The following is a 26,049-nucleotide window of genomic DNA, read 5'->3' as shown; positions in this document are numbered from 1 at the left end:
CGATGATGGGGGCCAGACAACATCCACTGTTCCCATTGCTGCGCTGCTGCTAGGCCCATCCGTCGACCACACATGACTGCCGTCTGCAGCTGAAGAAACAGGCTGATCTTTCTGGAGCGAGGATGACTGGACAGATGCAGGCGCCTGATCTGGCTTTGGGGCTGAGCTGTCCCCCGCTGCGCTGGCGGCTGCTGTGGGGACATGCGGCATATCCATGTAGCTGATCTGCATATTGGCCTCCGCTTTGCGCCCTGCATGCAACAGTGCAACGTGCCTTAGATGCTAGGAAGACACCTCGCAGGCAAAGAGGGAGTCATTGCACGAGAATATTTCATCCTTTGCAAGATTGATGTCCGAGGAGGATGCTGCACGATAACTCATATGTATAAACAACACAATTGGCATGAAGAGACCTCTACTGCAGGCTTGAAGACCATTTACTGCAGGACAATTGATGAAAGATGTATATTTTCCATGCCTAAAGGTCGGCTGGCGGGGGGCGTAATAAGTACTGAGCACCGTGCCCACGATTGATTGGGTCTTGCTTGGATCTCGCTGGTCAAACAAGGGGTAGGATTGTGGCAGCTTGTAAGCAGAAAATACCATGCCTCTTGGCAGGAAACCTGTGTCCCGTAATTATAAAATTATAATATTGATACATGCTTTATGCAGGACGTTTCAGTTTGGGCAAGGCCACACCTTGTTGTTTGCCCTCTGCCTGTGCCTTGACAAGGGAGGCCTTCATGACCTGCAGCTGTTCAAATTGGAGGGACGCCTCTGCAGACCGCCCGCGTAGGCTGGCCAGCACCGGCCCTGCGACTACTTCCATCAGCCGGCACAGGTGCTGCTGATACACCCCGGCGTGGTGCATGGCTGTGAGTGGATGCACCCGCCCACTCCTGGAAGACATGCAGCATCCATCACAAGCTTTGCACCATCGGCTGCATGACTGCATCCATCCGCATGATACACGCCCCTCTGCCATGGCCGATCAGCATTGCAGCATTGACATTTGATGCATGCGCATGCAAGCTCTTGCTGCAGCAGGCATTTTTGAATAGGCCTTCAGAGAGCTTGGTCTCAGAGATGGGAGAGTCAGCAGCGCACTCTTCTCTGGCCGATTTTGACAAATTCCTTGCATATGAGAAGGGGTGAAAGTGACTTTTGGGAGTGAAAGAAGGCTCACTCGTCTGCAGCGGAGGAGACGGCGTCTGTGAAGGCCTGCCGCTCTTCTTCGAAGAGCACCTCCAGCAGAACGCGCAGCCCGTCAGGCTGGAGCCCAGGGTGCGCCAGCTCAGCGCCAACTGTCAAAGGGACCTCCCGCCGCGTCCACTGGCCCCCCGCTGACGCGCTCTGCCGAGCATCTGCGGCACATGGTGCTCACATGTCACAGTGATGTGGCAAAGGATGATGGATACGCCAATGCACGCCATCCTGTGCTCTTGCATGACATCGTGCTCACATGTACTGTCTGACAGATCAAGAATATCTGTGCTTTTGCTCCTGGAAACGGGAATGCCATGTATGTGTGCATGCGCAAGTCATGCATGCCATCATGAGGCAACAAAGCGGGGTTATTGATGTCTTCTTGTGCTTCTGCATGACACCATCTGCGCATGTTCAAGTCATGCATACTATCAAGAGGCAGATGCAGCAGCCTAGCATGAGTTGATCAGTCAGAATTCAGGAGGGACTGTCTTTGGTGTATGAGTGGTCTTGATACCTGCAGCTGAAGCAGCCAGCGCTTTGGCCATGGGAGAATCCACCCCATAGGAGTTGGTGGGGGACAGTGCATGCTGCGTCTGCTGCACAGACTGGAACGCTGTGACCTGAATCTGCTGTGTGCACTCTGCTGTATCCTGCAACATCATAGCGAGTTCTCATCGTTTTGCATGACCCCAGAAAGGCTCCTACAGCATTCCAGCATCCCCTTGTGCCATCTTGCTTGAGAATCGAGCACAATTGATCCTGGGTCTTTCTTCAGCAATTCCTACTCATCTGAATAGGGGGGTAACCGGTATGCATACCTGGTTGAAGGTCGACAGAATGATGCCAATGAAGCCCTCGTCGAGCATCTGGTAGGAGCCCTGAGTGCGCACATCCACGTGGCTGGGCAGCACTGTGATGTGAGGGTGGGAGTGATACCAGCCAATGACCCTCACTTTTGTCTGGCTCCCCTCAGATAGCTTCTCCCCAATTGCCATGGCTGAGGCTAGCTGCTCTGGACTGGCTTCCACCCGATCCTGCCATGCAGCAACCTCTGGCTCACACCAGGAACGACAGGCATCCTCTTACAAGTGCTGTAAGGGCATGGCAGCCAGATTATGCAGACCGGGCAACTCACAAGGACAAAAGACGCACCTTTCTTCGGTCTGTACGAATTTGAGGCATCGCCACCGAAATGTGGGCGACTGCTTCCCCATTCGTGCCATACTGAAGCAGGCAAGGCACCTCTTATAGATGCTCTTTATAGAAGGCTTGCAGAAATGATTTCAAATTTACAAAAAATAAAAAGTCATCCGCGACAAAGGCATGCAAGAGGAGGATCGCACATGCACATCGCCAAGGAGTAGGCCCATCACTTCCTCAGACTCGGTCGTCAAAGCGTGAGTGGCACAGACGCTGAAAACATCTGCAAATAAGAATTACAAGACTGGTGAGACACAGTCTCCGATAAAATATGATTTTGATTGTTTAGAGAAAACAAAGCAATCGCCAGAAGCTAATACCTGGAGTCAGCTCCACCCTGGTGAGCGCCATAGATGCTCAATTATGCATTAACACCAAATTTTACTTGTGCCTGATATGGTCACCTTCCTTTCATTGTACCTTTTAATTTCTGAAGAGAAGCGGAGTCAGTCTCAACTTCTTGCCAGCACGATGTGACTATGGGGTGACGTGAGCTGATGATGAATTTCGGCAAGCACTAGGCAGGCAACAATCCCTGGTGCTTCCAGGTGGCACCATCAAGAAACACGAGCTCGTCAGGCTGGAGCGCACTTCTTCATTCGATTGGACCGCGATGTCAGGTCCGATGAACTTCTTTTTGGCTGCCGTGCTGCTGTGCGCGGCCGCGCCACTGTGTCGAGCAGAAATCGACCTCCAGGTGTGGACTCTGCAGCAGTGAGACTGCTTTCCGCGATTCCATGTTGCTTGATCTGTCTTCGGTTGAGGTTCACTATCTATTTAGTAGGGTTAAAGGTCGTTTTGATGCTCCTTGCCAGCCACACAAAGCAACAGCAGGTCCTTTAAGCCGTCTCGGATCATCTGCAGCGATGCCCATAATATATAGCACGAGTAATCGTCCTGGATTTTCTGTGTTTGGTCCTTTTGCACAATGTTGTGGTATCAAAGCAAGCGTACAAGGCTTTCCTGGCCCGTTGCGTGCATGCAAATTGCAAGTGTTGGAAATTAGTAAACCTATATTGGAGCCCAGTGCTTTGCAAGGAGCAGCTGTTGCGATACAGCTTGCGCGTTTTGTGGTTCAAGAATGCAATTTCAAGTGACGTCTTCGTGTATTTGTATCGTTTCCAGGCTTGCCGAGGGCTAGCAAGCTTGTCGTTGCATCCTTTCTAGTTTAGGTGCAGTGGCTGACTAACGCAAGCGACTTGAGTTTGCCAGCTCACTCATCAAGACGTGGCTTTGCTTTGCTGGAGCCCAACACCTTCAAAACACTTTTTGCACCCCTTGATCAAGTATTTAGTAGAGCATCCTGGGCGGGTGCAGACTTACAAGAGCCAGTTGCTTCTGCCAAGCATGCATGCAGGGATCTCAATCTGCTTCTCGGGTGCGCTGCTGCAGGGAACAAACCAGGGTAGAGGGCTGAAGCAGCTGCCACCGCTGCCGATTTCTATACCGCTGCCGCCCTTTTTGACGGGCAACGGTGGCGGCGGTGGCCTACTGGGGGGTCTCCTGGGCGGGGGCCTCCCGGGGCCGCGGCAGCCGCCGTCGCTGCAGACGCAGCCGCGCGCCAACGCGTCGGCCACTGGCGGCTGCACGGCAACATTTGCCGGAGTGCTCGCGAGCCAGCCGGACCTCTTCTTCATCTCCTCGGCCCTGGGAATGAGCGGGTTCCAAAACAGCCTGCCCAGCCCCAGCCTGGGCCTCACCATCTTCGCGCCCAACAACGCCGGCTTCCTCAAGCTACTTGACGAACTGAGTACGCGCCCGCTGCGTGCACTCTTGAAAACTGGAGTTGCCTAACATTTCTGCGTGAAAAGTGAGATTCATGCCAGCAAACACAGGGATGGCTTTACGACAGGAGGATAATTCCAGAAAAGAGGTTAGAGGGCTTACCGGACAAGTTCTAGCCGTGTTGTGTGTTTTCTGGCAGAGAAGTAATTGTGAGAAGTATATCTTAAGCCGTCTGTTGGCTTTTCCATTTACGTGCTTGAGCTGCTGCTGTAATGTATTCGGTAGACCTACGGCCTTGCTGAAGTCACGGCCCCATATTGCATCTGCGCGCTTCAGAATTGTCTGCAACATAGGTTGCTAGCGGCTGATGCGCTGTGCTGGCTCTGTGCTGCACAGACCTGGGCCTGCTGGACCTGCTACAGCTGCAGGACAAGCTGCCGGGACTGCTCCTGTACCACGTCAGCCTGGGGGGCCTCAACGGAGACACCCTGCTGCAGCGGGGCTCCATTGACACTCTCCTCAGCCTGGCCACCGGGGATCCCTACCCCCTCAACTTCTCCGTTGACCCCACAAACGCCCAGCGGGTAAACACCCTTCCTTTCCCTAAGGATGCCTCACAAGTGATTTCCCCTGCTGACAACGTGATCGGCAAGGCTGTGGAACGCGCATCCGTGAGGCAGCCTCTTGTGGGCAGGCAACTGCGCATGCATGCTGGTGTTGGGCACCAGAAAACATATGCTTTGCTCCTATTTGGATCTAGCCATGTTGCTGCTTGTCGCTGAGTGTCTCTTTGCATGCATGCAGCTGGTGGTGTCGACCGTGCACCCGGGTAACCAAGCGCATACACTCAGAGCCATCAAGGTAGAGCCCGCAGCCTCTCAAACTATCCCTTGCATTCCTGCTCCAGTGACACAAGCAGTTATAACGCAGTCCGCTGGCATTGTGCCACTGCAGCATCTTCTTTGAGCCTGTACAGATGGTACCATATTAGGCGCCATACTCTGCGCACACATCTGAATGTTTCGGGTCTGTCAAATTTGGCCGGTTGCCGTTGATGCAGGTGTGCCAGTCGTACATCTACATTGTGGATGAGATTCTGCTGCCCACGCGGAACAACAGCCTCTCCTCTGTTCCTGCAGTGAACACAACTTTCCTGCAGTCGCTCATCGGCGCCGGCAGCAACGCTGCCCCCTCCACTGGCGCCTCCGGCGTTGGCACTATTACAGACCCGGTACATTTCTCACTTTCATTCGGAGGTTGCTGTTGCAAATGAAGGTGCAGGTCGCATGTGCTACAGTCAAGCTTGTTGTGTAGCACCATTGTTGCAGCTTGCATGACTTACATGCATCCATTTCTGTGAGGCAGATGAACGTACAGTCAAAGCAGCATGCAATGCACACCGACGGCATTGAGAGCTGAGGAAGAATGCAAGAAGCTGTTTGATATACTTGATAGTATCTTTACAAAACCATTCACCTAGACGCTGCAACTGGTGCTCACGAGGCGCAATTGTTGCAATCTTACAAAAGTCACCACATCTCTTTTTAAGAGGTGTCATTGTTTGATGTTAGCGGTTGAGTATGCAGCTGCACGTCGCTTCGCAGAGCTGTCAAATCACCAGTTAACAAATTGCAAATGTTGCGCTTAAAACAACAGTCACAGTGATATGTGCTTGTTTAAGTTTGATTGTTTATGGCGGTGGCATAACGCGACTTGCTGAGTGGGACTGCCTGTGGCTGCGCAGAGCTGCCAGACCAGCTTCCTGGCGGCTGCCCAGGCGACGCAGGGGCTGGACTTTTTGGTGCAGGCCATCCAGCGCGGCAACTTGGCCGACGTGTTGCCGGCTGCCGGCTCTGGCGCGACCGTTTTCGCGCCGAACAACGAGGCCTTCACCAACATGCTGCAGACCCTGAGTGCGCATCTTCCCTCTTCACACCCCTGAACCCTGTAATTTTTCTTATCGTGTGTTTTCAGAGTACGTTGTTCAGAAAGTGCTGCAGACCCAATTTCAGAAAAGCACCTTCTTGCTTCCACGTGAGTTGCGCCCTGTTATTGCTTGTGAGCACAAACAGCACAAATCGTGCTGCTGCTTTCATGTCCTGCATAGGTCCCTGTTGTAGGTGCAAATTTCTGCCAAATGGCTGGTTCCCTGAAGCCTGTTACTCTTAGCATCTATGTGAGTTCTTGCCTTGAGGCCTGTGTCTGCTAGCACCCGTGTGTGTTCTTGCCCTGAGGCCTGTGTCTGCTAGTGTCCATGTGCAGTTTGTTTTAACCAAAGCCATATTGCCGTGCCGCGCAGATCTGACCATTGTGGAGGCGCTGAATCTGGGAGACAAGCTTCAGAGCCTGCTGTACTACCACTTCCTGCCCTCCGCCTACACAGGCCCCCAGCTGGCAGACACGCAGACGCTGAATACTGATCTGGGCATCAGCACTGGAACTCCCTACAACCTCTCCTTCGGCCGCGCGCCCGACGGCACGGTGCGGAGTTAAATTGGAATTCAAATTCAAAAAGTGAAATGTAGGAGTTAGGCTTCTTTGCCACATGTAAATGTCTCGGGTGCTCTGTGTCCTGGCGCAGCATCCTTGCTGATACTGTTAATGACCAGGCTCTGATCAGCCATTTGTCAATGAAAAAACTGCCAGATACTCAAGCACGCGATGCTCAGAGGTCCTCGTGTCCAATTGTCACTCATATGCTGTTTGCATGAAATGATCGTTGGGTCCCAATTTCTTGTATGCTGCGCATGGCGTCCTGTGGGTGAACATTTCTCTTCATAAACCTTCAGGAATTTTGATAAGGAGTTGATATATGTGCATAGGTGCAAGTGGCGGGCCAGTACCCGGGCAACATAGCCAACGTCCTCAGCACGACCACCGTCTGCAACTCCATTGTGCACGTGATTGACCAGGTCTGTGGCTGCCTTCTTATCTGCATGTCTTTGCAGCAGTCCCAGAACATATTAACAGATCAACGTCTTGCCAGATGTTGCTACAGCATCTCTTTGCATTTCAACAAGCATTTCTTAGCTCTTGCACTATACTGTCCTGTGAATACTTAGGACCGTAACAGTAATACGCGGAACGCCGCAGCGGCATTGTGATTGAGACAAGTGACTCTCTGCGCTATGTACTGCTTGTTGCACATCAGGGGGGTCCAATTGAATATGTACTTTTGTTCTGTCCTGCAGGTGCTGCTGCCCACAAACTCGCTGGACACAGTCCCCCCTCCGGGCAGCGGGCTGACCGGCGGGCAGCCTGCCGGGCAGCCGGGCATCGGCAGCCTCTTCCCGGGGCTCAGGATCGGCAACAAGCAGACCAAGGCCACCGGCCGGTGCTCCCAGGCCTTCCTTGACGCCGCCAACAAGCAGAACCTCACCTTCCTAGTCCAGGTGTGTTTTCTTGGCCTCTTAAATGGGACAGATGATGTGAGAATGCTTCTCCCTTGGGACAGACAGATATTCCTACGTGTGTTCTTTGGGATCAGCTGTCAAAAGTCCTGGTGACCTCGCTGTATGAGACGAGCTTATAGGGCAAGAGTCCGACCCAGCTTGGAAGCTGCTGTTAATGCAGCACTTTCTGTGGCTTTGTATGAGAGAAACTTTACGGTGTTGGCAAAGAGCGCAATGGGGCCCGGTTTGTCATGAGTCCTGGTCAACATGCCAGTGCAGCTGTTGTTGTGCTCTTTGTCCGGCATTTTGAAGACTCTCTTATACCAGGCCACACAACATCCGCCAAGCTCATATCACGTCTGGATTTGACTCAAGAGTTATACTGTTGTGTATGCTTCGCTTGCAGGCCATCCAGGCCGGGAATCTGACCAACGAGCTGCCGGACTTCGCGGCTCCAAGCACTGCCTTCGCGCCAGTCAACAGCGCCTTCTACAAGATCATCACCGGCACAGGTGCGTGAAATCAAGCACATTACAGAGTCTTCTGGCTGGCCTTAGTAACCACCTCTAGGTGCATGATATGTTCGGGGTATCTTCGTTGAATTATTTTTTCTTCCATTGCACCTGCATTGCAACGGCTTCCGTTCTAGAGATGAACTTCAAGTTTAGAAGAGACCAACAGGGGTATGCAGATTGCACTGTCTGGCAATCTGCTAATACTGCACCTTTAAGCTTCGTGGGGAATGAGATGAATCTAGATGGGACTTTTGGTCTTGTGGTCTTGCACAGACCATGGGCGTCACCTGCGGCTTGTCCGCAGATGCATCTTGCCTTTAGTGCCAGGACCAACAAATGACCAACATCAAGTGATAAATTAGTAAGAAAATTTGTCATGACGCAGATTACGGTTTGGACAAGCTGGCGACAGCTGGCACCAGGCTGAAGAGTGTGCTATTGTACCACATCCACCCCAGCGGCTCGCTCACCCTTGGCCAGCTCAGCGCAGCAGGCAACCTGACTACGGTCCTGGGCCAGGATCTGAATGCCAACTACCCGCTGCAGGCCAGCACTAATACCACCAACGGGGTGAGCAGCCATTCAAATTGTCTGGCACTTCATTTCCAATCAATTTCCTCCTGTCTCCCTTTGCTCTGTACGAGTTTGCCCAGATTCTCTTGTCCCAGTTTCTATAGGGCACTTGCAGGGCTTCACAAGATCGAAGCAGTTCATGCCCTCTGAGTTCCCTTCTATGTGATTTTCTTAGGCCCGTGCGGCGCACAACCTTCTGCCTGGCAGCGGGACGCAGCTTTGTTGCGCACAGCTACAGGCATCAGTACAAGCAGGCTTATCAGCTCAACTGACGCTCCTGCTCCATGCCCCGATGAATCTTGACCTTGAATTTGCCTCTGAAGATATCCTTATTGCGTGCCTGCAGGCTGTCATCAGCGGGCTGTCCCCAGACAACACCGCCAACATCCTGGGCAGCTTCACTGTGTGCAATACCACAGTCTATTTGGTGGACACCGTGCTTCTGCCAGCAGCTACAATTGATGATATCCCCCAGATCAATGTCACCACTGTGACTGCAGCCAGCGCCACAGTTGTGTCCGCACCAGCACTCGCCCCCAAGACAGGTGTGTTCCTCCCCCTCTTATGCATCTTGGGCTGTTCGATGGCGTTTGTACACATGTTACGACAGCAGATATTGCGAGTCTTGTCAGTGAATGTGCAAAGCAAGCTTTGCCAGAAATCGATGCAAAATTTACCAGGTGCACTGGTGCCCGGGTGGACAGTCTGCAGTCCTGATCATTTTTTGCTGTTTTGCCTGGGCCTGTGAACGTTTGTGCGGGCTCTCTTTGACACGGCGAGCCGGCTGCAACCTCAGCGCCTGACAAGGTGCAATGCTGTGTGCAGGCGTCGTGTCCGCGAATTCTCTGCCGGCCACGAGGCAACCGCGCGCGCTGGCTCCCGCCCCAGCCGCTGCCGGGCTGCAGACACTGGCGCAGCCGCCGGCGCGCGCCGCTCGGCCGGCCACCGGTGCCGCCGCGGCTCCCGGCGCTCCCGCGCTCAACGGCGCTGCTTTTGGTGTGGGCTGGTGAGTGAGCTCTGCCCTTCTCGTCCTTTCTGCCTTCTGTAATGCCTTTTAATGTTCTTTGGCTGAGTCTGTGCTGGGCAAGAGTCTCTTCGGGAGATCAGACAGGACACCTACATGCACTGATAGTCACTGATAGTCAGTTGTGGCCCCTGGCCATGCAAAGATTCCTCTCTCCTGATCAGCTGCATGTTTTCTGCCAGGTACACGGGCTGCCCGGTGACATACCAATCCGGGCAATTGAGCGGGCAGGCCACGACTAACAATGCCGGAGCCTTCTCGATCCCCGTCACTGGCGCCACAAACTTCGCCAACGGCCTCATCAGCCTCCCCGCTGACTCACCCAATTGCGTGGATGCACTTACCAAGCTGCCACCGCCTTTCTCTCTTGGAGCACTCGTGCCAGCTGGCAAGGGTGAGAAATCTTTTCCAGTCTTTCCGATTTGAGAATGAATCTTGAGCTCCTTTGATACAATGTGTAATCGGCAGGAGATGCGTGAATGGTATGCAATTCTGACCCCTGATTTTGGCGGCATTTTGGCCTTTCTTCCTAATGAAGATCTAGGATGTAGCGCGCTGTTGCTTCTAAAATCTACCAAAATCTGGGATCCGCCCATTAAAGGATGCCAGCTTGAGGCCAGCTTGAGGAGCAGAGCTTTGCAGAAAATTGCGTAGTATACTCTATGCCAGGATCCAGCTTATACCTGACCAAAAAGTGGAAGGAGACAACTCTGACTGTTCAGTTGCAATCATCCCACAGGCAGCCAAGGCCCACTCGAGCAGCGAATGCGCAGGCTTTGACCGAATTGAGGACGCCTGTTTCAGCTGCAAAGCATCTGCAAATGATCCTTTGTGTTGTACCCGGCTGAACACACCGATTACATGCAAAAGATTCAGGAATCATTCTAAATGTTATATTGTATTGTCCCACAGGCAGCCAGGCGCCCACTCCATCTTTGAACGCGCTCACAACGATCGCGTACTACATCAAGCAGAACGTGGACTCTCCGCAGCTGACCTCAGTGCTTCCCCTCCTGGGCGGCGCTGCATTCACTGCTGACCAGTTGGACGTTCTCCTAGGCGTGGCCTTTGGAGTGTCCAATGCCGGCACCGCCATTCCTTCAACCAACTATGTCAACGGCCTCTTGGTGCGCGCCCATCATTGGCCCCTAATGGCCTCCTTTCTTACCCCTCAAGACCCCTGAAGACCCCTGATTGATTTAGAGTCCCCTGCCCTGAAGATCCCCCAATTGCACGTAACAGTGTGTACTGGTTGCCTTTTGCTTGTGATGTTTGCTCTGGGTGAAAAATCACCTGCATGGCAATGATGATCTGCCTGGGCCTGGGTGTTTCATCTGCATTGCGGGAATGTTTGGCTTTGCTGAGTCTACTGAATTCTGAATGTTGAAATCCTGGATGGGGCCTATCCAACACAAATTTACATGATTTGCGTAGGGGCCCCATCCAATGATTCAGTATGCATGAGTTCCCTGCCAGATGACATTGATCCCATTGGAGGTGAGAAAGGGTTGGCTGCGGAGGCAACGGTGAGCTTGACTTGATGTACATCTGTGTGCTTGATGCAGGGTGGGGACCTGAACGCGATGAAGCTGGAGGTGTTGAATGCTGAGCTGCTGAGCTCGCTCGCCATCGGCGCCCAGGTGCTCATCGCCCTGCGCCCCAACGGGCAGCAGCTCACCGTCGATCAGGTGAGCGTGCTATCTGCTGCTGCATCAATTTCGATTGCATCAAATTTTCTGCAGCTGTTGGCTTAGAAGTCTCCGTTAGTTTTTGAGGTCAGAAGACGCCTTCGATAGTGATTTGAGGTCAGAAGACAACAATGGAGATAAGGATGCAGTGAGATAAGGATGCAGTGCTCGGTCAGTGAATGGTGTGTCTGCAACCTGCTCGGCTACCATGTCTCTGTCATACGCTGCTTTACTTGCCAAGGCTCACGACGAGAAGCCGAGCAGCTCAATTGGCAATCAAAGCATCATGGATGGCGGTTATGTGCTGTGCTCCTTCATCTGCCTTTGATGTACTGCTATCAAGTTTGTATCGATTCCCTGGTATCTACTGTATCAAATGTCCTATTGCCTGAGTCTCCGGATCCTTGTGTTCCCTGCAGGCAGTCCAGGCGCTGTATCTCTCCACTCTTCCGGTGGGAGTCAGCGCAGTGACAGGCGGCGGCTCGTTCTCCCTGACATCAGCCGACGTCCTCTCCAAGACTTTTGACTCCGCGATCGCTAGCTTCAACACCCCGGCCCCGGCTGCTGCGGCCGGCACCGGCGGCGGTGCCGGCGGCCGGCGATTGGCGCAGGCCACCTCGGCCGCCCCTGCGCCCTCCCTGGTGCGTGCACTCTTGTACTTCTGAAGGTCTCAGCATCTGCACTTTCATGCTGTGCTGTATGTTGGATTATATTTTTATTTTAGGGTTTAGGGTTTACCTAACTTGTGTTGGTTTCCTTAGCAACCGTAAATTGGAACGGTCACGCGTTGCCATGCAACCTCGGAATAGGGGCTCTTGCGGCCGTCAGCACCTTGCAAAGGTCTGCATTGTGCAGCCAGGCTATTAGCTTTCGCGACTGTATACGAGCTTCTCATTCTTTCAAATATCGAAATGCTGTGCCCAGAAAACTTCTAGGCAATGCCTGATATCTGCATAGCATTTCAGACTTAGTTTCTTACTTGTTTTCCCACAGACCGCGGACCCGAGGATCCAGGCGGTTGGCACCACAACGGGCCAGCTCAACACAAAGCTGGAGGCGATCTCCACCAACTTTGCATCGGGTGCTGTCGACGGGAACACCGCTCTGAGCCAGATTGCGACAATCGTGAAAGTGGCTCAGTCGCAGATCGCACCAGCTGTCGCGCAGCTTCTGGGGGCCAGCCCCACGCTGACTGTGCAGGCCTTCCAGCAGGCTTACACTGGCAACGCCCTCAGCCGCCTCGTCGCCGCCTGAGCGCTGCGGCTGCACTGTGCATTTCAGCCCTTACACAGGGTCTGACCGTCATGACACCGTAATTTACACCGTAATGACGTGAGACCGCAATGACCGTCAACCGTAAGGCCCACAGCCCTAGCTGCACATGATGCAGTTTGTCGCTATCTGTCATGGAGCAGTGGCTGCATGTGATGCAGTGGATGCGCTGAGTGATGATCACTCACGATGAGCGTTCAGCGGTGACTGCATGTGGACATTTGAAGCCCTGCATGGGATGCCTGTCCTAATGTTCAGGCAGCCTGATGTTCCCAGAGAGAGGGCGTTGCCTCTCAGTGGCCTCTTCTAGATCCCAGCTTATTCCAGTCAGGCAAAGAAGAGGGGTGTGCAGTAGCAAAAGATTACTAACGAGTGTGAGGTTGAGTCTAAATGCTGTACTCAAGAACCATCAACTCCCAATTGTTCAGGGGAGGAACTCAAGACAAGCTGTGCCATTGAATCCCACCAGTTCTGGTTTCTTTGTGTTTTAAGAACCCGTTGTCAGCGCCAAAAATTCATTTGAATGGTCCCTTGTTTTTTTTGCTATAGGTATGCTTGAAGAGTATGGGCTCGCTGGTCAGTGCATGTTGCAATCAATCAAGAAGAAGCAGGCTTTTTACCTCTCACAGAGTGTGCGGCTTGAGTTATAACTAACTAATTAGTGCAGAAGTAATCTACACAATCTGAAATGATATATCTGTAAGGATAAGTGACATCAATTCAAAAGCAGAGGACTGAATTGGGTATGCATCCAAATGAAGCAGGAATTACAATATAGCTCTCAGTAACCTTTTGTGAAAACTTGTTTAAAATTACCAGTGCATGACACCCTTGATCATGACACACCCTATCATCAGTACTTACACGTCAACACTTAATCATCTGGGCAAACACGGCATTCATCACAGATCTGCTGTTCGGGTTCTTTCTCAGTCCTTGGAGCCATGTAATCTCTTTCTGCTCAGGGATCTCCGACAACATGCAGCAGGATTGAATCAGTCTCCATATATGCACTTCATGCTCGCCTTGCCACCAGCTTACAGGATTCATTTCTCTCTAGTCCTCCAAGTCAGATACGCTGTCCTGGCAGACGGCGTCTCGGTCCGGTCTTGATGACCGCCAGATGGTCAGTCAGGATCCAGGGGAAGCTGATGAGCCGCGCATCGAGCTCCCTGGTGCTCAGCGCTGCAGCCGGCCCGTAGCCGCTGTATGCCGGTGAGTAGGTCACATGATACCAAGCGCATGCTTTCTGCAGTGCGCGGCGCGATCTGGCCGCCAGTGGGCCGGGGAACTCTGCCCTGTTCTGCTCCTCAAATTCCCTGCAAGCAACCCTCAACCGTCAAGAGTCCTCATTTCTTATAGAGATGCCTCACAAAATTCCACACAAACCCCTGCAGGCCTAGCTATTCTTGGGGTCAGGAAGTCACATCAATCCAAGCGCGGTCAAGGCTGACACTATTTCCTGTGCCAGTCTTGGCACATGCTCAGATTGAGATGAAGCCTACAGTCCAGCTAGCACAGATGGGCTGTATCACCTGAATGCGCAATCATAACAGATCTTGTACAGCAAGAGCCTGCCCATCGAATCAAGGCAGACTTGATAGGGAGCCGAGGCAGAGCGCCAGTAATCTGCATGCTGCAGAATGATATAAACTGCATCGTGCATAACCATGCATCAGAGAGTACCGCGCTGCTCTCAACTTTGTGGCCTAGAACCCAACATCTATCAGGTGCCTCATGCCACTTCAGGCAAAGGCACAGAATGGCTCGATGCAGAGGGAGAGAATCACACACCTCAGGACCTTCTTGCGCAGGGCGCGCACAGCGTCGATGATCATGGTCTTCACGTCGCCCTTCTTGCGCCGGTGCTTGGCGAACTTTGAGATGCATCCGCTCACAATCTCGGCCTCATTGTGCACACCGTACTGGTTCATTATCTGGACCAGAGCGTGCTCGTACCGCGTCCGCGCCTCCTGTGCATGAGAGCATGAGTTTTTGCACCCGGGTGACATGGAGAGCTTGCATGTCTGTCAAGCTGAAGCAAGGAGAAGCATCTTCTGAGGACGGGCTGCCCTGTCACATGGCTGCAGTGGGCTTAAAGTCCTTCTGCGGCAAAATCTGCCATGCAGCATCAGGTGCAAGATGCAAATCGGTCACATGAATGTTCAAGTGCAAAGATGAAGTGTGCGCTCAATGCGAGTGAAATATGAGGGAGCACAGAGCACATTTGGCTGGACAACTCCACGCACCTGGGCTGCTGGGATGAACTGCTGAAAGCCCTCCACCATGATGTCTGGGTCCGGTTGCTCCAGCAAACTCTGTGATGGCACCCATCACGCATTCTTTAAGAAGCTTGTGTTGGTCTCGACATGCATGTTTATGTTCATCTTCATCATTGCGGTACGTTCAGCAGACAACGGCAGTCTGGAAGCAGGCTCAAGGGTACACAGGTAAGTTTTTTCGCCACCTGGTACCCTGAGCATTGCTTCAGACTGCTCAGGCCTGGGCCATACTGTAGCAATGCACAAGGGAGCATGCCACAAACATGCTATTACGGAACGACAGCTTCAGTGCCATTGCATATGGCATGCCAGCCAACTTCTTGACAAAGTAGCAAAATGTCCTGCCGGCTCGAGGGGTCCAGAGAGGAGGCGAGGATTCCAAGGTGACACAACTTTTGTCGTGCTAGCTTGGGACCAAGCTACCTCAGTGAAGACCGCTCAGTCCTGGGACGTCACTGGATCTATGTGACGCACTGAGGGTCGCTTTGCCACTTCTGCCTCAATTTGGGAGGACTTCAGCCTCAGAATCTTTTAAGTGCCCACGTATTGGTAGCATTACATCACTATGCGCTCACAAGGCACCGGCTGGCTGGGGTCAGTGCTAGATATCTCTACCGCCCCCAGCCAGATGGTCACCGCACGCAACAGGCGCCTGTGTGACCCCATCGAGGACTGGGCGTACTCACTGTGGAGCCACACAGAGGGCTCTAAGGGCCTCACGGGGATCTTTCTGCGAGAGGTATGTCTGGCTGGTGGGGGTCGCAAATGGCTGGCCCCACTAGCCAGACATACCTCTCGCATACAGATCCCCGTGAGGCCCTTAGAGCCCTCTGTGTGGCTCCACAGTCAGTACCCAGTCCTCAATGGGGTCACTGCGGCACCTGTTGCGTGCGGCGACTATCACGCACCTTGCCTTAAAAAAATATGGCAGGAAAAGCGTGAAAGAATCAGGACAATAATTATGCAAAGCCTGCCTGAGAGCACTTTAGCTTGAGCTCCTCAAAAAGATGCCTGCCAATGGTCACCAGAGGATCATGCTCTCACCGTCTCGCTGGCAATGTCGGACAGCAGAGGCGGCGTTGGCACAGTGATGGCTCTGAAGAGCTGTCCGATGATGGTGCTGCTTTCATGCGTCTCCTTGTTCTTTTTCATCATGAAATCTGGATAGCTGAGCGGGCGCAGGTCCCTGCTGAACTCCGCCGGCCGGCCGCTCTTTGTGAAGTCGACCGCGTTCGAGTGCAGGCGAGCCAGCTGCAGGCACTGCGAGCACTGAGCGCCCTGCACAGAAAGATACCTCGGGGTCAGTGCATCTGCGCCTGAAAGCATTACATTCTGAACTGGACTGTCTGGGGCCTCTGTGCAATTGGGGTGTGTTGCAGTCTGCATGCGGGCAAAGTTGATAATTAGGTGCAGGCATTATGGCGTCATGTTCAAATCTGCACACTGTGTAACTTAATGCGGCCATGGCTGGTCTTGCAGTCTGCATGCGCACGTAGAAAACCAAGGCCGGTGCTTCTCACCAGGCAGCGGCTGCGCTTGGCTTTGGAGGAAAATTGCGTGCAAAGGGGCCACATCTCCAAGCATGCATCAAGGAAAACAAACAGGCACAAAAGGCACAGCGTCCTCCCTTTACAGTAGATAGCTATCTGAACTATCAAATGGCAGACGCTATTAAAGTCAGGCAGGCGGTGTGCGCACGTCTGGCTTGATGTCGGCTGTAGCGAGGTGTGCATTCGCGATGATGCCGAGCAGATCATTGAAGATGTAGTCCATGAAGAACTGCGCCACGTCACCCACCTCCACCTTCTCCTGTGCAATCAAATGTCAGGTCAGCACAAAGTTGGCATTTTGCGTCCCAAAGGAAGTCGTGGTAGTGCAAGTCGATGATATCATCTGGAAGGGTGGCGGTAAACCTAGGCACCATTCAACGGCTCAAAGCATGATACCGATTCAGCCAAGCCTTGAAGCAGTGGGGGGATGCCCAGGTTCACAGACACTTTGCTCCATGGAGCAAAAACACGAGACTTGAGTATGGATGCGCCGGTGTGACTTGCCTCTAGACAGGAGAAGCGTGGAATATTGATACAGTAACAATAATAGAAATGAAGAAAACGAGGCTTGCCTGGCCTTCAGGGATGAGCACGGGGTCCTGGGAGTGAAAACTCATGGGCTCTCGGTTGGGCCCTGGGAAGAGCAGGCCGGGCTCCCAGGAAACAAAGTATTGGTCTCCGTCAAGGTCAGAGCCGGAGCACTCGTCCGGGTGGGGGCGTTGTCCTTTCTGGGGGAAGACCAGGCAGTTCACCAGATGGTGTAATTCTTCACGGTCCACCGCCTGCGCATGCATGAATAGGTGTTTTTATGGAAGTCACCTGAATGCAAAATTTCAGTGGAAATCTCCCTGCAATGAGACAATGGAAGCCACTGCAAAAGCCAGCAATACTCCGTGAAAGGGCAAAGTGACCATATGAGATAATTTGCACATCGTTATGCTGTCCTGCATCCTGATAAGACGTTTTTGCATGTGGGTGGCAACCTGAGAAAATGACTAGCCCATACAGAGGGCTGGCGACATGCGTTTCCATGACACCTAGCCTCCTGGCTGGCACTGCGTCTATTATTCATGCAAATCATCAACGTCTGCATGTGCCGGGACAGCCGGGGCCTTGCGGGTGACACTATTCACCATTCTTGCAGCGGGCCGGGTGAATTTAATGGACAGACACTGTCACCCAATCGGAACAGTCTGACCGAGCAAACGCAGGAGGCATGAGTTCTCTGGGACAGAGCCCTTGGCTGCCGTGCGGGTTCTCCAATAATTGCTCAAAACCCCAACCAATTGAGCAAGTGTAAGGCTCTGTTGAGGCTGTGATCCCCCCATCAAAAGCAAGAGGACAAGCATAGAAGTTTCTCGCACAGATCTGGGATAGTAAACCTGATCCTCGAAGTAGCAGGTTATTTATATTATTACACCGTTTTCCTGCCAAGAAGCAAGGTGCGTCCTGTAGACAAGCTGCAGTCAAAGGATGCCACAATCCTACCCCTTGTTGGACTCGCCAGTTCCAAGCGAGACCCAATCAACCGTGGGCACGGTGCTCAGTAATTATACCGCCCCCTGCCAGCCGGGGCCAAAATAAGATAGCAATCAATCTTGTTCCTGCCCCTGGCACCAGGGGAGCGAAACAAGGGGCGCGCCTGAAATTTGCGCACGTCCCCTGGATGGAAGCAGGGATTTTTGGCGACGACGACGGTGCCGGTCACTATCGCCGGCAGCGCCATGGTTGGCAAGCTGTTGACGCTCAGAAATACCTACATTTGAATCAAACCTTCAGACAGTAAATTCAAATGCATTGGTGTACTGCTTGGTTACAGTTCACCCCTACCAAGTCCAGTGGGTTACTGCATGCCTTTGTCCCGTGTACACTATCATTGGTAGCTATGGAACCACAGAGGACATTTGGATCCCTCTGGTCTTTGTATCCAAGGGGCGACGTCTGAGTTGGGGCAACCAGTCGGAGCATGCATTGTTGGGGGTTCGAAGAACAGCCCTGGTTCAGTTGGAATATTGTGAGCCTCAGAGCGCTATCCTTCAGTGAGCAAGTGATTGAATTTAAGTGTGGTGTGCGCACCTGGCCGGGCTCGAGAACCCCTTCCTCGTCCATGACTCCCATCAGCAAAGCTGCCTTGGGCACGCGCACGCGTGTCTTGGCCTTCAGGTCCTGCAATCACAGACGCCGTCACTTTTGTGCTCTGGAATTACGCACACTCAAGAGCATCGCAAGCAAACATTTCCCGCCCGTTATCACATCCCGCACGCCCAAGCTGCTACTACTCCTATCAATTTCACACCAGGTGGCCCCCAATACTGTCATGCATACTGAAGTGTCCTCTATCTAGCGTTGCAGAGGTGTCTGGATAATCAAAAGCGTCTTGCATCGGTCTGCTGACTCATGACCATGTGTTGATGTTATTTGCATCATGTGATGTCATCAAACAGGTCTCTGAAATGCAACAATAATAATACTAATTAATGAGTGGCTGTTTTACCTGCAGCAGGTGGGCACGCAGGCAGAGCAGGATGCTCTTCAGGTAGGGCTCCGTGCCCACGTCAAAGCCCGCCCTGATGATGTGCGCTGCCTCCAGCATTATCGCCGCATCACCCCCTGTGTGCACAAGTCTTTCTCCCATTTAGGCTTACAAATGGTGAGTGCTGATCAGCGCCTGCCTCAAGACACAGGAAGTTTGGATCAGTCTCATCACTGGAACCCACTGACCTGCTCAGCTCACTGCGGATGAGTCATCAACGCCTGCCTTTTTATCAAGAGGTGCTCCCTGATCGATAAGAGTCACTGCCTCGCCCAGATGATAATGGCGCTGATTAGCCTCTTGTGGGATCTGCCACTCTCGGTCGGAACCCCTAGTACATAAAAACAGTGGATTTTCGGGCCTGAAAGAAGTGCGCCAGAGAATAGGGGATCCGTACCCCCGTATTCCCTGAGCACCTTCAGCGCGATGTGCGGATCATAGAGCATGCCATCCAGATCCTGCAGCATGTCATCCTGCGCGCATGACACAGTCCACGCTGAATGGCTGAGACCAAAAGATGGCCCTGACATTGGTGGAGGCACTGTGGACATGTTCCCTTCAATATCTTGATTTAGGTGACTCGGGCAGGACAATCTAGCAAGTTGTAAATGTTCAACAGTGCAACCAGCAAGAAATGCCCAGATGGATATGATGTGTAGCGGCTCATTGAGGGACACTTGTGTGTGAGTCACTGCGCATCATTACCCTTCCAAGACTTTACTTGCAGGCTCAGCACCCAGATATGTGTAATTTATACCTCATGCCGATGTGTGTGTTCCTATGGTAGCGGATCATACTGGCAAAGATGCTGCCAAGAATGCCCCACGTACATCTCAGCTGCCGCCCTTATAGCCCAGTGGATTACAAAAATGGCAGACGTCTTTGAATAATTTCCCACCCTTATGCTTCCGCCCAGGGGACTGTGTTGGGCAGAGAATCTTCTCCTGCGGGGGGTCTCTAAAGGAACAAACTTTGTTTGGGGTTGCGTGCCAGAAGTACTGAGCATGCCAGCAGAATGCCAAGGGGGAAATAGAGAGCAAGGGCCTTAGAATGCAAAAGAATGGATGACTCGCAAGCTACTACTCGGTCCTTAAGGACCCAGATGACACAGCATTGCCCTCCAGTAATTGGGCACCATTGACACTTGATGAGATTGAGACAGAAGCATCGGAGTTGGCCAGACTTATTCAGGTTGAAGAGGGCGGTGCGCGCCTGCAGACGCTGGAAGACCGAGTTGGGGACGCCGAGGCACTTTTGCATGAGGAGGGTGACGATCTGGCGATTGAGGTAGCCCGGCACGTAGCGCGCGTAGTCGCAGATCTCCAGCATCTGAGCGCTGGCCTCGAACTTGTTCATGCTTGGCCGCACCTCAAACCTGCGCACCGCGCCACAGCCCCTTGAGTGTAGCCTCTACTGAGAAAATGCAAACAATCATGCACAGCCTGACAGGCTCCTCCGAATTTATTAGGTCACGATGGGTGCACAAGTTGCACATGACAAAGCAATGGGATTCTGCGCTGCTGCCCACTGGATTAATGGACCTGGCAAAGAAGGGTAGAGTTGCGACGTCATCTGGCATGTGTCCAACTAACACTTACCCGTCTTGTCAGTGCCGCAGATGCATGGAAAAAGTCACATGCAGAAAAACGATCCCACAGAAGTCTGTCCCTGGGTGATGCCCAGGCTGCATGTCCTGTGCAGAACCGTCATACAACATTCTTCTCTGGCCAAGAGCATGCAATTATAAGGAAATAAACTCTCCCCAAATAGTGGTTCCTTCGGAAGAGACAGATTGGAGGAGCTAAAACCTTTTGCCGCCGCCAGGTGCAGAGACACCATGGCAATGCTGCCGGCATAGCGCGTTTGGTACACACAGTGCAGCAGCCAGTAAGGCAGCTGCTCTTAGCTTGCTGATGAGAAGGAAGGTCCGAAATCCACAGACAGCCAATGTTGCCTAGCTAGGAGAGAGCCGAGAGAGCGCACTTCTTGCCGTGCAGGCCCAAATGTAGTGACACCATGCCCTGGCAGCCGGCGCAACTGGATCTTATGCGCAAGCTGCAGCCAGCTGGCCAGACACCAATTCTGGATAGTGCTTTTTCTGACATGCACATCACTGGACCATGCTGTCTAGCAAAAAGAAAGCGCACTTATTGCCGCGCGCAGCCCCATGTGCAGAGACACCATCCCTTTGCAGCCGGCGTAGCGGATCTAGTAAGCGCGCGGCAGCCACCTGGCCGGGCTTCAACCTTCTCATTTAACTTGCTGCTTTGACATGCCCAAAACTGCACCCATGCCGTCTAATGAGCATAGCCGCACCGTTTGCCACGGAGCCCCATGTGCAGAGACACCATCCCCTTGCAGCCGGCGTAGCGGATCTGGTACGCGCGCGGCAGCCAGCCGGCCGGGCAGCGTCCCAGCTGCTCCAGCCGGTCGGCCACCGCGCGGCTGAGCTCCACTGAGATGCGGCCGACGCCGTCCGAGAAGCAGTAGCCGTTGCGCTCCACGTCCGGCACCGTCTGCACCGTGTACGCCTGCGCGCATGTTGTGCCATCGACGCGCCCAGTGCATTGAAGCAAGCTCTTGCTGTAAGGCCAGCCACATTCACATCCCATGGAGATGATTTATGGATGCTGCTTTGCATCGTGATCAAAGGAGCGGATGGCTTTCAGGCCAAGAACAAGGCTTGATGCCTGCCTGTTTGATTTCTGGCCACACAACACACATGAGCAATGCAGATCACAAATACTGTGTCAGCATGCAACCTTCCCAAACTCAACCCTACACACAGGCTCAGAAGGTAAGGAATGCAGGGTACCGGCCCATGGAATGACATAATGGCATGCCAGGATGGCATGCCAGCACACAGCAGTTCCTCATTTTCAAGGGTATAGAATACCGACAAATATGTAAAGATAGCTTCCACGTCTTCAGCACCTATCTGCTCCACTTTGAGCTTATAGAAAGGCTGTGTGGTGATGACCATCGAGGGCATAGAGGCTTCCTTTGCGCGGGTGCAAATATGAATCACAGCCCACCCTACCCACCCTGACTGCCTGCTTTGCAAGTAACCTGAACCGCCCCATGGCAGACAGCAGAAAGAATTGTTGGAAAGTGGTAGCTGGGAGCATCAGTGGGACATTGGCTGAGGGTGCAAGATGGCATTTCAGCACACAGCATTTCCTCAAGCGTCACAATGGCACATGTACGCACTGGCTGACATGGAAGGTAGCTTCCTTGTCTGTTGGCATATATGTTCACGTCGGATGTGCCCTGACGAAAGGCCGTCAGCTCATGACCTGCAAGGCTCCTAAAACTCTTTTTCCCATGTGCCAAAAGAGGCCATAGCGCATCAAACACTAGTAGCGGTAAACTATCTTGACTGCCTACACTGGAAGGCCCCAAAGCAGACAAAAAAAGAAAAAACGCACCACAAAATAGTGAGATGACGCGGGCTCGAACCTGCAACTTGAGGGTGTCAACGGTGGAGGAGAAGCACTGCCCCATGCGCGCGGTGAACTTGGCGACGCAGCGGATGGCGTCAAAATCGCCCATCCATGCGCGGATGTCTGCCGCAGTAGGGCCGCTGTCAGGCGCAGCCCAGAACCAGGCCGACTGCTCCCTCACCTGCGTGCCATTCCCAGGGGTCCATGTTACTATCATCATTACACACTTTTCCTATCAAAGGACTGGTGCGTAGGCAGACAACTTGTCTGGGAGCTGCTCGAAGCTACAGGTAAAGGCAGCCAGATCCTACACTTTGTTTGCCTCGCCAGATCCAAGCAAGACTCAATCAAACGTGGGCACGGTACTCAGTACTTACACCGGCCCCCGCTAGTCGGGACATCCGTCTAAAATGCAGCATGGCAATGGCAGCAATGCTATGTATGTTCGAGTCATATTTGCGCTACAAGTTCGAACCACAAACACAAAACCTGGTCCATTTTGTAAGTGCTCCGAGCATGACGTCAGATGCCAACGCTGAACATGCTAGCACCAACTAGTGGCGAATGCTGGCAATCACACTTTTGAAGTGTGATCATAGTACCAACATTTGCAGGGCGAGCAGCAGGCGCCATGCCCTAGCAACTGAAGGTCAAACTCTGTTGAAGTTTGAGCTCTGGTGATTTGGGCCTTCACCTGGCCTGATGAGAACGCAAGCAGGTCAAAATGGCGGTCGGCAAGTTCCAAGCCATCCTTCAGGATGCCTTCCATCCTGCACCCCATAACACCCCTTTGCGTTGGATCTCTGTTAATTTTGAGAGCTACAATTTTGCAAACAAGATTTTTTTCAGTCTGTGGTGCCCAATTATCCTGATCCTCCCAGCATTCTGACTTTGCAGCGCTGCTAGCAGCATGGAGACATCAGGGGCGATCATAAACAAAAGTACCCCTCCATCAAAAGATAGAACACCCCTTCCACGAAGCACATCCAGCAGCAAAACAAACAGGGCAAGCAGCTGAAGGAACATTCTCAATCTCCCAAGCGGCACTAGGCCAGCGCTGCAGGCAGCCTGGAAAATATGAAGCACATTATAAAGCAGAAGCAATTAAAGAGACATTGTACATTCTACAATGCCCACCTGTCCATGTAGTCTTCCAGGCGAGGGATGTCATTGGCAAAGCAGAGGCGGCCGCCGTTCTCCTCGCAGAAAGTCACGCGCAGGAAGCGGTCCGAGTATTGGCGGTGGTGGCGGATTACGCGATTTGACAGCTCCACCTGCACACAGCAAACTCAGAGGTCAAACTTCTACGAAAGAACAGACTGCACAATGATGTGACTTCTAAGTTATGCGAGTAACCCCGAGATGTGATGCTTTGATGCTGTCCTGAGCATTGCAGGAAGTGCGCAAGTCAAGATGAGGTGACCAATCGCACACCATCTTGAACATCTATGCCATGAAGTGACCTGCTGCTCATGCGCCCGGGCCATGACAAGGCACACATTCAGAATAGCGCTCTGCTGGATTTCTGCTAGCGTGCAGGCAATCTGACACCAACTCTGGTACCCCCATACACCCTGCAATGCTGCTGGTAGCTCGCGTACAGAGGCAGTTTTATGTGTCTGAGAAACATCTGAGACACATGGATATGCCTTGGTACGGGAGCTACCAGCTGCAGGCGGCTTGTCTTGCCTACATCATGATGGAATGCTACAGGACGTAGCGCAGACATGAAATCCAGGTCCCAGTGATTCTTTGAGGTTCCATTTTGGAGGGAATTTGCCTCTGGCGCCAGGCAGACGATGCGCGTGGGCGTGACCAAAACACGCGCAATCAGCATCCCATACTCCGGCACAAACCTGCGCGCACCCCAAAACCCTACTGTTCAGGACCCTTGCTTATTATTATGGTTCCTGCACGGTCCTTTTGAAGGCTTACAGTTGGAAACTGCATTCCCTCGTATTCTCTAAGGCTGATTGAACTAGGACGGTGCATCCCACATAGCTTGTGCTGCAGGCCTATTCCACAGCCTGCAATAAAGTATTTTATGTTTGCCTGAGATTTTACAGATTAAATTCGTCTGATCCCTACTTCACCTTCCAGCCGCGCAGGGTATTGTCTCCCACATACTTTTGAGGATGGTAGAAAATGCCCTACTCTGCATGAAGGTGAAGCAGGAGTACCCAAAATCCGTGTTGAACATTTCAGTCTATAAGTTTTGAGCCAGATCAGGCTCATCCTGTGCATCAACATACACCTGGCAAAAGGCTGCATGCAGGACTGCCAGACACCTTATACAAAAACAGGAGGCTGCATTGCTTTCATGAGGGCTGGCTAGATAGCGCGCCTTTCGATGGGTTGTTTGGCCTGAAACATCTCCAGCAGAGGCTGGCAGTACACCATGAACGCCCTCTCCAAAATTGGCACGCGGATTTTGGCCGCCAAAACCAGCGCCAAAGCTTCCACAGCCACCACCTTCGCATTCAAATTCAAAATCTCAAATCTCAAACCCAAGTGCAAATTCAAATTCATGAAATTTGTTTGGGGGAGCGGCACTTCATGACTACAGGAGCGAGAATGAAATGCGAGTCTTGCTGCAGCAAACCATCTGCAAACATTTGAGAGGCACATCATAAGAATTCAAGGGAATTGTAGCATTTTATGACTGCAGAAACATCATTGGAGAGCGAGTCATTCTGCATGCAAGCAAGTGCCGAAACTTGCCCGACAGATAATAAGCACTGAAAGAAATTGCGGGGCTTCGAATAGCAGAAATAACATGGAAAGAGCAGGACTGAAGCTGTGAGGATGTAAAAGGTGGGGACCTCGGGGGTGTGCTTGGGCAGCAGGCGGGTGCAGAAGCCGATATCCAGCTGCGCGTCGCTGACGTGGCCCTGACTCAGCAGACAGTCCAGGTAGTAGCGCACCTGCGCGCAACACCAACCTCTTGCTTGGGGCAAACATACTATGAGTGGTGTTGCTGCAAGTGCCCTAGATTATTAGGTTCTTCGAATGGAGTCGCCCCGCTGTCCTGATGGTGGTTGACATTGCCTCTGCCGTACCTGTGTTATCACACGCTTTTCCGGCCGAAGGCAAGGTGCGTCTGCAGACAAGCTGCATGTAAAGGCTGCCAAATTCCTACCCCTTGTTGGACTCGCTAGGTCCAAGTAAGACCCAATCAACCGTGTGCACGGTGCTCAGTATTTGTACCGCCCCCCGCCAGCCGGTACCCGTGTGGGGTCAGATATATTATATCATATATATGAGAGAGGGGACCTCGGCCGGTATTGACAGCAACAGTGCAACAGCGCTCAAAGGTGCCCTCAATGGGAGCTGTCAGGGACAACTATAGTATCTTAAGCGGGTTTTGTGCTCTTGGTATCATTGAAAACCTTTAATCAATCGCCAGAAGAAGCTGCGTGGAGGTATCAAATACCGACGTGGTGCATCTACTCAGGTGTGCTCTGGCACTGAAACCAGTCCTAGTACATTATTAGCATTATCATACTCTCAATTGATTTGATCTCTAATCATTATTCTTATCAGCATGCCACGTGAAATTTTCCACAAGTTGAGAGGTAGCCATGCTGCACTGCGACGAGGGTCATTACTAATCTTCAGTAAACTTTGACTAATCTACGGTGGC

General features: G+C 52.5%; 3 protein-coding genes across 3 annotated transcripts; 1 reads left to right on the top strand and 2 right to left on the bottom strand.

Annotated features, from left to right (window-relative positions):
• Positions 1-730: 730 nt before the first annotated feature.
• On the bottom strand, positions 731-2,633 carry COCSUDRAFT_6434 (hypothetical protein; the record flags this gene model as incomplete). The annotated part of the gene is made up of 6 exons (XM_005643013.1): positions 731-949; positions 1,207-1,351; positions 1,789-1,859; positions 2,028-2,243; positions 2,362-2,433; positions 2,553-2,633. Coding segments are annotated over 6 exons (804 nt in total), but the record flags the coding sequence as incomplete, so codon positions are not given.
• A 389-nt stretch (positions 2,634-3,022) lies between these two features.
• On the top strand, positions 3,023-13,320 carry COCSUDRAFT_49242 (hypothetical protein; the record flags this gene model as incomplete). Its single annotated transcript, XM_005643012.1, has 18 exons — positions 3,023-3,106; positions 3,802-4,159; positions 4,531-4,718; positions 4,939-4,995; positions 5,195-5,365; positions 5,879-6,047; positions 6,434-6,615; positions 6,957-7,046; positions 7,326-7,526; positions 7,933-8,038; positions 8,427-8,611; positions 8,961-9,159; positions 9,440-9,620; positions 9,821-10,032; positions 10,551-10,765; positions 11,204-11,326; positions 11,746-11,967; positions 12,320-13,320. 18 exons carry the CDS (start codon positions 3,023-3,025, stop codon positions 12,578-12,580), a joined length of 3,204 nt encoding a protein of 1,067 aa, XP_005643069.1. The 3' UTR covers positions 12,581-13,320.
• A 347-nt stretch (positions 13,321-13,667) lies between these two features.
• Positions 13,668-23,683, bottom strand: COCSUDRAFT_20637 (RdRP-domain-containing protein; the record flags this gene model as incomplete). The annotated part of the gene is made up of 14 exons (XM_005643011.1): positions 13,668-13,901; positions 14,401-14,571; positions 14,848-14,904; positions 15,925-16,158; positions 16,579-16,677; positions 16,994-17,196; positions 18,048-18,186; positions 18,507-18,596; positions 18,925-19,040; positions 20,106-20,338; positions 21,280-21,494; positions 22,423-22,587; positions 23,101-23,176; positions 23,544-23,683. Coding segments are annotated over 14 exons (2,172 nt in total), but the record flags the coding sequence as incomplete, so codon positions are not given.
• Positions 23,684-26,049: the final 2,366 nt, after the last annotated feature.

Source organism: Coccomyxa subellipsoidea, assembly GCF_000258705.1.
Source record: "Coccomyxa subellipsoidea C-169, whole genome shotgun sequence".
Taxonomy (NCBI): Eukaryota; Viridiplantae; Chlorophyta; class Trebouxiophyceae; family Coccomyxaceae; genus Coccomyxa; species Coccomyxa subellipsoidea.
This window is presented reverse-complemented; position numbering and strand designations above follow the sequence as displayed.